The 15,796-nt window shown below is 37.7% G+C and overlaps 1 protein-coding gene across 2 annotated transcripts in view; it reads right to left on the reverse strand.

The window, feature by feature from the left end:
• The window catches only part of LOC137654656 (SID1 transmembrane family member 2-like), a 246,009-nt gene that overhangs the window by 50,722 nt on the left and 179,491 nt on the right, over positions 1 to 15,796 (reverse strand). For both annotated transcript variants that reach the window (XM_068388489.1, XM_068388490.1), the window contains exons 13-16: positions 5,295 to 5,412; positions 4,088 to 4,327; positions 1,564 to 1,808; positions 1,243 to 1,356 (exon numbers count right to left, since the gene is read on the reverse strand). In XM_068388489.1, the coding sequence (XP_068244590.1) occupies positions 1,243 to 1,356; positions 1,564 to 1,808; positions 4,088 to 4,327; positions 5,295 to 5,412 (717 nt within the window). The remainder of the gene's footprint in view (positions 1 to 1,242; positions 1,357 to 1,563; positions 1,809 to 4,087; positions 4,328 to 5,294; positions 5,413 to 15,796) is intronic.

The following is a 15,796-nucleotide window of genomic DNA, read 5'->3' on the forward strand; positions in this document are numbered from 1 at the left end:
GAGAGTAAGGTTACTAGAAACTAGTTTTATAATTGTGGCATGCATTGATAAACCATATTTGGCAATATGGTTGCAGAGGTAAAAAACCCTGGCAGTATAATAAAACCCTCAACTAAACAGACCATATTGCTAACAATGTCAGAGGGAGTCTCAAAACAACTTCTGGTAAAGGGTTGCTATTACAATCTAAAAAAATTAAAAAGGAAAAATTACCTAATTTATCAGGAGCATTACATAATTCCCATAACAACACCCTAAAAGTTCTCTAGTAATAGTGATAGCTGTAAGCGAGATATGTCCAACTTTATTTTATTCATGGCAGCCGTTGAGGTTGACTTCTACACAAAAGTAGAAAGGTGGTATTCTACTATTAATTTGCATACTTTTAGGAAATTTTTTATGCATAATCAAAGGTGCCATTGGCTTTTAATAATACTTCATGAGTGCTAAACTCTCGATTAGGTTCCTGAAAATTTTTTTAAAAATTTGGATTTTTCCAAAATAAATGGTGGCAACTTTTAAATACCTCTAGCTATCAGATTCTAGTTTAAACATCTGAAATATTCATAAAAAGAGCTTGTTCAATATATACTGTAATGATATATCATTTGACGTATATAAAGGTGTTTCATATAGCATTATATAATTGACATTGTAAAAGGTCAAAATTTGCATAAAAATGTTAAAATCACCATTTTATCTCAAGTACAGTCCATATGACTTTATTTCGGAATCGGTACCCTTTTCTACAATGGAAACAATTGTCAAACCTTTCTAATCTAAAATTCTGATTACCAGCCTCTATCTAATGGGGGTAATACAAAAGTGGAACTGAAGGTTTCATAAATAAAGAACCCTAATGTAAAAGTAAGAAATCATAATGGATAGTAATCCATCCCCGGAAGACTGTTCTTTATGCTTTTTTCAAACTGGTACCAATTGGTCAAGTGTAGAAAAGTGAATCTGTGAGTGGTGAATTCCCAGATAAGGAATTCTTGTAATATTTTTTTATAAAGATACACCAACTGATCAAATACATGTAAGTAAGTTGAAAATTACTGGCTTCTCAATCTGCTATCACATACCATAAACTTTACCTTTGTTATTGGGTTTGAGATTATATATACTGTAGTCTATTTTTAGTCAACCATTTTTATGAAGTAAAATTTCTCAATTCATCTCTCAAAGTAAAAAATAAATAAAGATATCTAACATGACAAAAGAATATTATTATAAACTAACCTCAGAGTCTGTAATGTGATAGCAAAATGCAGACAGAGCTAGAATCCACAAAACAAAAGACAATGCAAGACAGATCCATGCCCAGACTGTTCCCCTTTCTTTGTATTGAATCCTCTGAAGAAAAAATGGTTAAAATAAGTATTTTATTGGAAAGATTTTAATATAAACAGAAACAATTTACAGTATATGCAGTCACACATGTTTGTTAAAAACATAATACTTATAATCCAAAGTACAAAAGTTTTCCAAAAAAAAAAGGATGCTTAAAGAAAAAAGCTTAAGAAAAACTTATTTTTATTGTTCAAATATTGAAATACTAACCTTTGTAATAACGTAGTTTCCAAAATAAAGTCCTAGGTTTGTCAGGCAGATAGATAAAATGTATCCATATACATTGGGGTCAGCAATAGCACCATAAAGGATGAGGCTAACATTTGCAACAATGCCCACGACTATTCGCAAAACGTGAAGTGGTGTAGAAGTAAGATCTTCATTTCTTATGACTTGAGCTAATTTGTCACGCACTGGTTTCCATCCTTTCCATACTTGAAGCATCTTCATCGGAGCTATTATGCAAAGAGTAAAAGTGTAAAAAGCATCCTAACATTTAAGAAGTTGTTGGGAAGCTCACTATCATATTAAGAGTATGTATGGGGGGGGGGGTGAAATTTGCCTTGCATTAACAAATATTAAAATATTTCTTCAATAAGAATTCTATAAAAAAAATTACAACCAAGGGTGGTTGAAGGCTTAAGCTACTAAAATATATCATTATAATATTGATAATACAAAAAATAACAAATAATTCAGGAGGAAACAATTACCCATTGCCAGTCTCTTTTTATCATTATTATTACTTGTTAAGATACAACCCTAGTTGGAAAAGTGAGATTCTATAATCCCGAGGGCTCCAACAGGGAAAATAGCCCAGTGAGGAAAGAAATAAGGAAATAACAATAAGAGAATTAATTAACACTACAAATAAAATATTTTAAGAACAGTAACAGCATTAGAATAAACCTTTCATATATAAACTATAAAAAATTTTAAGATAAAATAATGAGCCTGAGTGTACCCTCAAGCAAGAGAACTCTACCACAAGACATCGAAAGGCCATGGTACAGAGGCTATGGCACAGAGGCTATGGCACTAACCAAGACTAGAGAACAATGGTTTGATTTTGGAGTGTCATCCTAATAGAGCTGCTTACCATAGCTATAGTGTCTCTAATTCCCTTACCGTAAGGAAAGTAGCCACTGAACAATTACATTGCAGTAGTTAACACCTTGAGCAAAAAAAGAAAAAAATAATTGTTTGGTAATCTCGTGTTATCAGGTGTATGAGGATAGAGGAGACTATGTAAAGAATAGGCCTGACTGTTCGGTGTATGTGTAGGAAAAAAGGAAAATGAGTCGTAACCAGAGAGAAGGATCCAATGTAGTACTGTATAGCCAGTCAAAAGACCCAATAACTATCTAGCAGTAGTAACTCATTAGGTGCCTTTTCTGCATCGACTAATAGTTTATATAACTACTTATAGATATACACATTAAGTTTCATCCAAAAAATTCCCTGCCCCTCACCCCTAGTGAATTCAGAGAGAATCATACTATCAGATGAATTGTTTCTACTTTACTTAAAATAAAGACTTCCCCCTTAATCACTCCAGATATCACAAAGGTACTGCACAGAAGACTGAAATCTCAATTGAATTGAATATGATTTCATTGGTACACTTATTTTGTTCATTTACAAACTATTCAGTGTCACAAATTTCTTATATTACAATGCATCATTGCTCCATGCATTAATTACTTGATAATTAATCATTGATGCTAAACTCCAGTTATGCATATGGAGCTCAGAGATTTCACGATAAATGCATTCCTTGATAATCGAGTATTAAAAATGATTGAAATCTTAAATTATTTAAAAATCCCTGCTGTCAGTCTACTGTACCTAGTCTTGACAACCAAATCTGTATCTAGAACGAGCAACAACTTATGCTCTTAAAATACTATTGAATCATACAGTATAACTTCCTCCTATTTTACTTATAACTGGAGATTTTTTCTATTCCCATAAGCACACACTATGCCATTCTTTTGAATTTCTCTTGTAAATAGCGGGACTGTGGCTTCACTTAGTCTTTATGCTAATGCTCTTTGAAAATTCTAATCCCTTAAATGAGTGTGATTTATTTAGTGATAGTGAACACTATTCAAGAGAGAGTTTTAATTAAGGGAGATTCTCCCTCCAAACAACAAACATTCCTCCTCCTCCTCTTGACCCCCACACACGCAAACCACAACTCTCCTCAAAGGTACAGTACAATTTCCTATTCCAATATTTTTATTTTCCCTATGAATTATCAATTTGTTTATTTTTGAGGTTAGGGGTTATAATTTTTTCATTAAATTCCATAAAACCCTATAAATATAAGTGAATGTGTATTTATGGATGTGTGGAACATGTCAAGTGTATTACCCTTATTTCTTGTGGGAAAAAATGTTTTAGTTTACGCATATTTTGGTTTGTCAGCTCGCTCCAAGAATGAATTAAACTTGTGAATCAATAAATGAATTGTCAAATCTCAAATCATTCCACAGTCCCTGGTGCTGCCACTGCTAAATAACCTTCCTAAAGTACAAATTTACTGCTCAATAGTAACCTTAGAAATGCATTAAAAATAGAGACAAGATGAAAAAAGAGCCCCCAAAAATTAAATATGTTATATTAACACAACTGCCTTTCATAACAAGTGACTGGAAGGTTAATTCTTTAAAAGTAATATTTAAAGTACAATTTTTGTAAAACTACAAACAATTGAAAAATCATTACTTACAGAATGACCATATGCCATAACGACTCATCAATAGAGTTGTGGTTGACAGCAGGAATAAATACATGAAGCTCATGCACAACCAAAACGTCAGTCTACTGACCCATTCGCGACCTTCTGCTAGCAATACCATTGTTCCTATTAGCCCCATGGTTGGGTAAACGTGATGAGTGACATCCCCGTGTCTAAGGCCCCAAACACAGATGACTGATGCTACAACCATCACATACATGAACATCATATCTGTTTATGAAAAGGATAAAATATTAAAATAAAAACTTCAAGTTTTAAAACTTTTAATTAAAGAGGGCTTCCTTTCTATAAAAGCTGCCAACCAGTTACATTTTGTCTATATCATTCATTTTACAAAGTGCATAATTAGGTTATCCTGAAAAATCTTTTAAAAAATTCAACAGGATATTAGAATATAATGTTGATTGAAGTACCACAACTTTGCCTTAGATTTTGTTGTGGTTCAAGGGATTGTATTTACCACAACTTTTTCTTCTTGTTTTTATCAAGATAACAAAAGGTTTCAAGATTCCTGTCATTATTCTGTATTTAATTTCCTTTTAAAATGCTCATTGACAGTCCTATCATCATTTTTTCTCAAATGAACAAATTCTTACCTTGAGAAAAAAGGCTGTCTACTTTCATAATAAAAAGGTTCAGCTTATGGGTTAGAAGATGGTGAGTGATCAGAAGATGTTTCAAATTCTCGAAGTTAGTAAAGTATTCTCACTTACTCAAATTTTTTTTATTTTCAATAAACTGTTCAGCAATTCAGAGGGAGGAAGAGTAATAAAAGGACAATATACACAAAATCAGACTTTAAAAGTGTAGTGATTAAATTTAGCATTTCATCCTAATGCTAAAAATATTCATCAAACCCTTAAAAATTCTAAACTGGAGGAAACTACAAACCATTGAATAAAATAATAAAATTTCCCTGTTTAAAAGAGGTTTGTGCACTAGAGGAAAATTTAATAGGTAACATTGCCATACTTTTTGAGTATTTAATACTATTTTTCATGTAATACTAAATTGCAAATTAAATTTCCCTTTTCCTTTTTTTTCTCTTAGTAATCAATGATCTTTTAATTAATCAAAAGTTTCTTCAGTTTATTTAGCAATGACAAACTGTCTCATCTTTCAAACAAAATATGCACACAGAAAACAACACAATTCAACAGAAAACTGAAGGACTTACCAAACCGGATAGTGACACTATTTGGGCATGTGTGATACAATGATGACATTAACCCCTGTATGATAAGACCATAACCCAAGGATATAAAGAGACCATAATGTCTACTCACACCAACATTCTGAAAAACATTGACTTAAGATTACAAATTTATAACTACTATAGCACTATATAAACCCCTATGTGAAATACCTTTAAAACTTGAAAAAATAAAGAAAAATATTCTTAAAATTATTTCATACAGACCTACCAACATAACCTAAGACTATTCGGTGCTTGTTAAAAATAAAAATGTCAACTAGTAACCTTGTGCATTTATCTATATATTCATGGATGACCATAAATTAGCTACCTATCTTTTGGTAAAATGTTACAAGATAATAGTATAATTGGGAGGTGGGAATTCTATATTTTAAGCAAAAAGGTTTGTTTGGAAAAGTACTTTTACTTTCATTAGATCACAATTTTCACCAAAACCATGTCAATTATAATTATCTCTATAACTGCAACTTAAAAAGATTAATATCTTATTTGTCTGGTTACTTAACACACCATATTCATCGACAGGCATTTTCTATATAAACAAAAATTAGTAAATTAGCCCTAAGTCACCTCTGGCATCATATCAATTATGGTGACAAGTTGTAGGGTAAAATATCAAAATATAATGGAGTGTTATAGTTGACCTCTGGCTGTCTTTGACCATAGTTAATTTTGCTATTATTTGCTTACTTTATGGTCTACTATGATTCATTATACATCTAGCCGTAAAGTCTGTGTGCTATGCTTAGCTTGTGCAGCAGCAGGTCTGTGATGCCTATTGATGGCAATAATCACAAAAGACTTGACATGAATAGTGTCCTTTTGAGTTCCATACCGAACCCTATATTCATAATATTTTGAAAGATTTGTGTTTCAACAATATTTCAGAACTTGAAATAGTATCATATATATATATATATATATATATATATGTGTGTGTGTGTGTATGTATGTATATGTATACATGTAAATATATATATATACATATATATACATATGATATATATATATATATATATATATATATATATATATATATATTATATATATATATATATATATATATATATATATATATATATATATATATATATATATATATATATATATATATGTATATTTATATATATTGTATATATATATATATATATTATATATATATGTATATATATATATATATGTATATGTATAGGTATATATATATATATATATATATGTATATATAGGCCTGTATATATATATGTATATAACATATGTATAGGTATGTATATATATATATATATGTATGTATGTATGTATATATATATACTGTATATATACATGTATGTATGTATATATGTATGTATATATAATACATATATGTATATATATATATATATATATATATGTATATATAATACATATATATATGTATATATATATACATATATATATGTATATATAATACATATATATATATATATGTATATGTATATATATATATATATATATATATATATATATATATATATATATATATATATATATATATATATATATAGCCTATATATTATTTATATATATATATATATATATATATATATATATATATATATATATATATATATATATTTATATATATATATATATATATATATATATATATATTCATATATATATATATATATATATATATATATTCATATATATATATATATATATATATATATATATATATATATATATATATATATATATATATATATATATATATATATTTTTCAATATTTAAGTTAGCCGGTGATTATAATAGCTGCAACTCTGTTGCTCGACAGAAAACTCTAAGGAAAAAATTCGCCAGCGATCGCTATACAGGTTGCGGGTGTGCCCAACAGCGCCATCTGTCGTCCAAGTACCCAGTACTCAATGTAAACAAAGAACTCAATTTTCTCTCTGTCGTGCTACCGGCAAGACCTACTAATTCGCTGTTGCTAACTGGATTTGTTTTCACAACTATTTGGTGAAGTACACTATTCTAGTTTTGAGCTTTCGCTGTGCAGGCTTTCTCTTCAAAAATCCTTGCATTCTTTTTTTGATTACGGATTATTTGTTGATAACTTTGGATGGTTTTTGAATTCCCCTTTGACCAATTCAAAATGGCTGACCCTTCTCAAGTCCCAAAATTTAGGAAGTGTAATGCTAGGGACTGTTCAAGGCGTCTTCCGAAGGCCTCTATCGACCCTCACACTGTTTGTTCCAATTGTCGGGATAAAACCTGTCAATTGGAAGATCAATGTGAGGAGTGCGTTGGGCTTTCGGAATTCGATTTTATCGAATTCCAAAAATATACACGTAGGCTAGAGAGAGATAGAGTTAGGAGAAGTTCCTCTCGATCTATTGACATTTCCTCTCCTCATGCCCCACAACCTATTCCTTCCCCTGTAGTGGTTGCTCCTAACCCCCCTTCTGGCACTCAGGAACCTTCGATGGCTGATATGATGCGTGCCATCCAAGCTCTGGGTGAGAGAGTTGAGTCACTGGCTAGTGACCGTAATCAGCTCATGGCAGATGTCAAGGAGCTGAAGTGTAAAAGTGCAGTGGGAAGTGACAAAGTGAGTGATAGTGTTGTGGATAGTGTTGCGCTTGAGGGTTCGTCTGTTCGTGCCTGTCGTCCTCCTAGTCCGGGACCTCTTGCAAGCTCCTAAGTCCAGGGGAGAAGCAATGTCGTACGACAAATGGGTTCGAGAGGCTTTAATCAGCGAACAGACGTTCCCTCTGTGGTTTCGGGCGTATCTACTTAAGATCGCCCCCACCACACAAAGACGAGAGAGCCCATTTATTCCTCGTCTGCGGAAGAGGTTTCTCGCAAGAAACCATGGACCAAGGTCTCACGACCGTTGAAGCGCAAGTCGGTCCCTTCCGCGCAAGTCCAACGGCCCAGTTGTAGCCACTGGGTCAGTTCGGACTCGCTGCAGTCATCAGATGACTGCTCACCTCCTAAGAGAGGTAAAGCGGTACCGCCTCAGACAGTTACACCGTCTGTCGCCGCACCTGCTCCTGCAGACCCTAAGTGGTCTTTGCTGCAGAGCATGCAGTCCCAATTAACGTCTCTGATGCAGGACTTGCGTGCGGAGAAGGTTGCTGCTGCACCAGCTAGTACAGCCTCTTGCCTACAACCAATCACACACTCGGTTGTGCGTCCTGTGGACGCTGAGGCGACCTTCTTCCGCACTCCAGTTGAGAGAGTTCCGCCACCCATGCGTTCCAGTGTGCCATGCCAGCCGCATGTTGACGTTCAGCGACGCACGGAGCCTTCCGTTGACGTTCGTGAGGTACAACAACCGTCAGAGTTGTTTTGTTTTGATGCGGTGCGTCAACCTCCGCAACCCAGTGTGGTTGCCACTGCTCACCCACATCAGGCTAGACAGTCTGGAGTAGACGCTGTGCGTCCCCGCGCTGCTATGGTTGTTGCCAGCTCACAGACTGGGCAACAGTTCCAGGACGTTGCGTCCGGCTCAGTCACGCATGCACCCGTGCGACCGGACTCAGCTAACCAGCCGTTACCTACTCCATTGTCGCTTCCTCCTCAATACTCGGATGATGGTCTTTCTGATGATGATGGTGCTGCACACGTAGATGAACCACATTCGGATCTTGACGAGCCTAAGTCTACGCAACCCTCTTTGGACTTTAGGAAGGTTTTAGCACTGTTCAAAGAGATGTTTCCGTACCAGTTTGTGTCTGTGGCTCCGCGCTCTCCTCCGTCAGAGTTTGTTTTGGGTATGCCGTCATCCTCGCCTGCCTTTACTAGACTCGTCCTCGCACGCTCGTCCAAGAGAGCTTTACGAGTGATAGGAGAATGGATGCAGTCCAAAAAGAGTCTAGGGAAGACAGCCTTTACGTTTCCCCCTGCTAGACTCTCTTCTAGATCGAGCGTCTGGTATGCCACGGGAGAAGTTCTCGGCTTGGGAGTTCCTGCCTCTGCCCAGGGCGACTTCTCAAGTCTTGTAGACTCTCCCCGCCGGCTAGCCATGAGACGCTCAAAGATATGTTGGTCATCTTCGGACCTGGACCACCTTTTGAAAGGGATATTTAGAGCCTTCGAGGTCTTCAACTTTTTAGACTGGTGTCTGGGAGCTCTAAGCAGGAAGATCTCTCCGACAGAGAAGGAGACTTCATTGCTCATCATGTCCTGCATGGACAAGGCCGTACGTGACGGATCTAATGAGCTTGCTGCATCTTTCGTGTCCGGAGTCCTCAAGAAGCGTGAGAACCTTTGCTCTTTCCTGTCAGCTGGAGTTACACCTTGCCAAAGATCCGAACTTCTGTTTGCTCCTCTTTCCAAGTGCCTCTTTCCAGAGGACTTGATTAAGGAGATTGCTGCTTCTTTGATACAGAAGGACACTCATGATCTGGTTGCGTCCTCTGCTCGCAAAGCCACCCCTTTGCCTACCTTGTCAGCTAGACCAAGGATGGACACTCCAGCGTCCCGATTTATTCCGCCCTTTCGTGGCAGAGCCTCCACCAGAGGAGGTGCTCGTGCCGAAGGGAGACGTGGAAAGAAGAAAGGAACCAAGTCCTTTGAAGGCAAAGTCTGACTGCCAGCTTCTTCAGACAGCAGTGGGAGCCAGACTCAAGAACTTCTGGCAGACCTGGGAGAAGAGAGGCGCAGATGCACAATCTGTGAAGTTGCTCAGAGAGGGGTACAAGATCCTGTTTGTACGAAAACCCCCTCTAGCAACATCTCCCATCGATCTCTCCCCCAGGTACAGAGAGGAAGACTAAGAGACGAGCATTGAAACAGGAAGTGTCTCTCTTACTAGAAAAGGGAGCGGTAGTCAAAGTCCTGGACCATCAAACCCCGGGCTTCTACAACCGTCTCTTCTTAGTGGCAAAGAAGACAGGAGGGTGGAGGCCGGTGCTAGACGTCAGTGCGCTGAATGTCTTTGTCACAAAGCAGACGTTCTCCATGGAGACCACAAAGTCGGTTCTAGCAGCGGTCAGAAGGGAAGACTGGATGGTCTCGTTAGACCTAAGGGACGCCTACTTCCACGTCCCCATCCACCCGGACTCCCAACCTTTTCTGAGATTCGTTTACGAAAAGGTTGTCTACCAGTTTCAAGCCCTGTGCTTTGGCCTAAGCACAGCTCCTCTTGTGTTTACGAGGCTGATGAAGAATGTAGCCAAATTCCTTCATTTAGCGAATATCCGAGCCTCCCTCTACTTGGACGACTGGCTTCTCAGAACTTCTTCCAGTCGTCGCTGTCTGAAGGATCTAAAGTGGACTCTAGATCTGACCAAGGAATTGTGTCTCCTTGTCAATATGGAAAAGTCTCGAGTGGTCCCATCCCAAACTATTGTGTATTTAGGGATGGAGATTCACAGTCTAGCTTTTCGGGCTTTTCCGTCGGCCCCCAGAACAAGCCAAGCCCTGTTATGCATCCAGAACATGCTGAAGAAGGAACGATGTTCAGTCAGGCAGTGGATGAGTCTGATAGGGACGCTATCATCCCTGGAACAGTTCGTAGCATTAGGAAGACTACACCTCCGTCCTCTTCAATATCACCTAGCATTTCACTGGAAAAAGGACAAGACGCTAGAAGCGGTCTCGATTCCCATTTCCGAGAAGATGAAGTCTTGCCTGACATGGTGGAAGGACAGTATCAACCTCAGAGAGGGTCTGCCCCTGGCTGTTCAGACTCCCAACCACGTTCTCTTCTCGGACGCATCGGACGTAGGCTGGGGCACGACATTAGACGGTCGGGAATGCTCGGGAATATGGAACTCGAGTCAAAGGACAATGCATATCAACTGCAAGGAGCTACTGGCAGTACATCTGGCCTTGAAAAGCTTCAGGTCTCTCCTTCAAGGCAAAGTGGTGGAGGTGAACTCGGACAACACCACAGCTTTGGCGTACATCTCCAAGCAAGGAGGGACCCACTCACTGACGCTGTACGAGATCGCAAGGGACCTCCTCACCTGGTCGAAAGATCTAAACATATCGCTACTTACGAGGTTCATTCAAGGCAACTTGAATGTCATGGCAGATTGCCTCAGTCGGAAGGGACAAATTCTTCCAACAGAATGGACCCTCCACAAGGATGTATGCCAGAGTCTTTGGGCCACCTGGGGCCAGCCGACCATAGATCTCTTCGCAACCTCGATGACCAAGAGGCTCCCAATTTATTGCTCACCAATCCCGGACCCAGCAGCAGTTCATATAGATGCCTTTCTCCTAGATTGGTCTCATCTAGATCTATATGCATTCCCTCCGTTCAAGATTGTCAACAAGGTACTGCAGAAGTTCGCCTCTCACGAAGGGACAAGGTTGACGCTAGTTGCTCCCCTCTGGCCCGCGAGAGAATGGTTCACCGAGGTACTTCGATGGCTAGTAGACGTTCCCAGAACACTTCCCCTAAGGGTGGACCTTCTACGTCAGCCACACGTAAAGAAGGTACACCAAGGCATCCACGCTCTTCGTCTGACTGCCTTCAGACTATCGAAAGACTCTCGAGAGCTAGAGGCTTTTCGAAGGAGGCAGCCAGAGCGATTGCTAGAGCAAGGAGAACATCCACCCTTAGAGTCTACCAATCGAAGTGGGAAGTCTTCCGAAACTGGTGCAAGTCAGTATCAGTATCCTCGACCAGTACCTCTGTAACTCAAATAGCTGACTTCCTCTTTTATCTGAGGAAAGAACGATCTCTTTCAGCTCCCACTATCAAGGGTTACAGAAGCATGTTGGCATCAGTCTTCCGTCACAGAGGCTTAGATCTTTCCAACAATAAAGATCTACAGGACCTCCTTAAGTCTTTTGAGACCACGAAGGAGCGTCGTTTGGTTACACCTGGTTGGAATTTAGACGTGGTACTAAGATTCCTCATGTCAGACAGGTTCGAGCCGCTACAATCAGCCTCCCTGAAAGATCTCACCTTAAAGACTCTTTTCCTGGTTTGCCTAGCCACAGCTAAAAGAGTCAGTGAGATTCATGCCTTCAGCAAGAACATAGGTTTCTCATCTGAAACGGCTACATGTTCTCTACAACTTGGTTTTCTAGCCAAAAACGAGCTACCTTCTCGACCTTGGCCAAAATCGTTCGATATTCCAAGCTTATCGAATATGGTTGGAAATGAACTAGAAAGAGTCTTATGCCCTGTCAGAGCTCTTAAGTTCTATTTAAAACGAACTAAACCTTTAAGAGGCCCGTCTGAAGCTTTATGGTGTTCAGTTAAGAAACCATCTTTGCCTATGTCAAAGAATGCCTTATCCTATTTTATCAGACTGTTAATACGAGAAGCTCATTCCCATCTGAATGAGGAAGACCAAGCTTTGCTGAGGGTAAGGACACATGAAGTTAGAGCTGTCGCAACTTCCGTGGCCTTTAAACAAAATAGATCTCTGCGAAGTATAATGGACGCAACCTATTGGAGAAGCAAGTCAGTGTTCGCGTCTTTTTATCTTAAGGATGTCCAGTCTCTTTACGAGGACTGCTACACTCTGGGACCATTCGTAGCAGCGAGTGCAGTAGTGGGTGAGGGCTCAACCACTACAATTCCCTAATTCCATAACCTTTTTAATCTTTCTCTTGAAATGTTTTTATTGTTGTTTTTTGGGTTGTCCGGAAGGCTAAGAAGCCTTTCGCATCCTGGTTGATTTGGCGGGTGGTCAAAGTCATTTCTTGAGAAGCGCCTAGATTAGGGGTTTTGATGAGGTCCTGTTGTATGGGTTGCAACCCTTGATACTTCAGATCCTAGGGGTCGCTCAGCATCCTGGGAGGATAGCGAGGCTCCGTAAGGAAGACGTACTTAAAAAGGCAGAGTAATTGTTCAAGTCGACTTCCTTACCAGGTACCTATTTATTTTGTTTTTGTTATTTTGATAACTTCTAAAATGAAATAAAAAATTCTTAGCTCATAATAATGTAAACATATAATGCTGGTCTCTACCCACCCCCCTGGGTGTGAATCAGCTATTATAATCACCGGCTAAGTTAAATATTGAAAAATGTTATTTTTATAATAAAATAAATTTTTTAATATACTTACCCGGTGATTATAAATTAAAGGACCCTCCCTTCCTCCCCAATAGAGACGCAGTGGACCGAGGAGAAAATTGAGTTCTTTGTTTACATTGAGTACTGGGTACTTGGACGACAGATGGCGCTGTTGGGCACACCCGCAACCTGTATAGCGATCGCTGGCGAATTTTTTCCTTAGAGTTTTCTGTCGAGCAACAGAGTTGCAGCTATTATAATCACCAGGTAAGTATATTCAAAAATTTATTTTATTATAAAAATAACATTTATATAATTTATATATATATATATTTATATTTATATATATATATATATATATATATATATATATTTATATATATATATATACATATATATATATATATATATATATTTATATATATTTATATATAATATATATATTTATACATATATATTTATATATACACATGTATTTATATATATATATATATATATATATATATATATATATATATATATATATATATTTATATATATACACATATATTTTTATATATATATATTTATATACATATATTTATATAATATATATTTATATATGTATATATGTTTATATATATATATATATATATATTTATATAATATATATATATATATATATATATATATATATATATATATATATATATATATATATATATATATATATATATATATATATATATATATATATATATATATATGTATATATATATATATATATATATATATATATATATATATATACATATATATATATACATATATATATATATATAAAAATATATATATACATATATGTATAAATGTATATATATACATATATGTATAAATATGTATATACAGTATATACATATATCTGCAGGACCCCCCAAGCATTGAGGGGTTTCAGGTAGGGGGCAGACTCCACCATTTTCGGGATCGCTGGACCTTCGATCCCTGGGCCCACAGCCTAATTATGAATGGACCCGGATGGAAATGGAGCAAAACTCCACCCCGTTTTCCAGAATTCTTCCAACGCTCCACCCCCTTGTTAGAAGAATATATCTCAAAACTCTTGACCAAGAACTTCATAAGGAAAACGAAGTCCATCAAGTTCCAGGGAAGGCTGTTTTGTGTTTCGAAGAAAAACTCAGACAAACTCAGTGTCTTTCTAGACTTGTCTCCACTCAACAAGTTCATCGAGAACAACAAGTATTGGATGCTTACTTTGCAACACATAAGGACCCTTCTGCAAAAAGGGGCGTTCATGGTCTCAATAGACCTGGCAGATGCTTACTGGCATATCCCGATGAGTCGCCTTTTCTCCTCCTACCTAGGATTTAGACTACAGAAGAAGTAGTTTGTCTTCAGAGCAATGCCCTTTGGACTGAACACAGCCCCAAGGATATTCACCAAGCTAGCAGAGACAGTCGTTTAACAGCTACGCACCGAAGGTGTTTAAGTAGTAGCTTACTTAGACGATTGGTTTGTATGGGCAACATCCAAGATTACTTGTCTGCACGCAGCTCAAAAGGTGATCCAGTTTTTGGAACATTTAAGCTTAGAGATCAACCGCAAGAAGTCTCGTCTCACTCCAGCACAACAGTTCCCGTGGGTAGGAATCCAATGGAACTCAAAGTCACACCACCTCTCCATTCCATCCAAGAAGAGGAGAGAGATAGCGGTATATGTCAGGAGACTAATCCGTTACAAAAGGATTTCAAGACGCCAACAGGAAGAGTCTTGGGCTATCTACAGTTCGCAGCAGTGACAGACCCAGTGCTAAAGGCACGTTTAAAAGATGCGTCAGGAGTCTGGAGGAAATACTCATCGAACGCTCGAAGGGAACAACTACGGTTGACTCCAGCCTTGTTGCGCAGACAATTAAAGCCATGGTCCACAGCCAAGAGTCTAGCGCGGATAGTTCCCCTGCAACCACTAAAACCATCGGTTGTGAACCATACGGATGTCTCCTTGGAAGGATGGGAAGGTCATTTCCACAACAGGAAGCTGCAAGGGACTTGATCACACCAGTTCAAAAGATTTCATATCAACATTTTGGAAGCTATGGCAGTGTTCCTGACATTGAAGAGATTATCTCCTCACAGATCAACCCACATCAGGTTGGTCCAGGACAACGAGGTGATAGTAAAGTGTCTAAATCGACAAGGCTCAAGATCACCTCATATCAACCATGTGATGTTAGCCATCTTTTACTGGCAAGGTAAAAGAGATGACACTTATCAGCAGTTCATCTACAAGGGATCCGCAATGTGACGGCAGACGTTCTATCCATGCGAAAGCCCTTAGAGACAGAATGGTCCTTGGACACAGACTCATTCTCCTTCATCTTGGGAAAAGTCCCAGAACTGCAGATTGACCTCTTTGCAACGAGCGACAACAAGAAACTATCTTGTTACGTAGCCCCTTACCAGGAGCCTCAAGCAGAAGCAATGGATGCCATGTCTCTA

Source organism: Palaemon carinicauda, chromosome 15 (genome assembly GCF_036898095.1).
Source record: "Palaemon carinicauda isolate YSFRI2023 chromosome 15, ASM3689809v2, whole genome shotgun sequence".
Classification (NCBI taxonomy): Eukaryota; Metazoa; Arthropoda; class Malacostraca; order Decapoda; family Palaemonidae; genus Palaemon; species Palaemon carinicauda.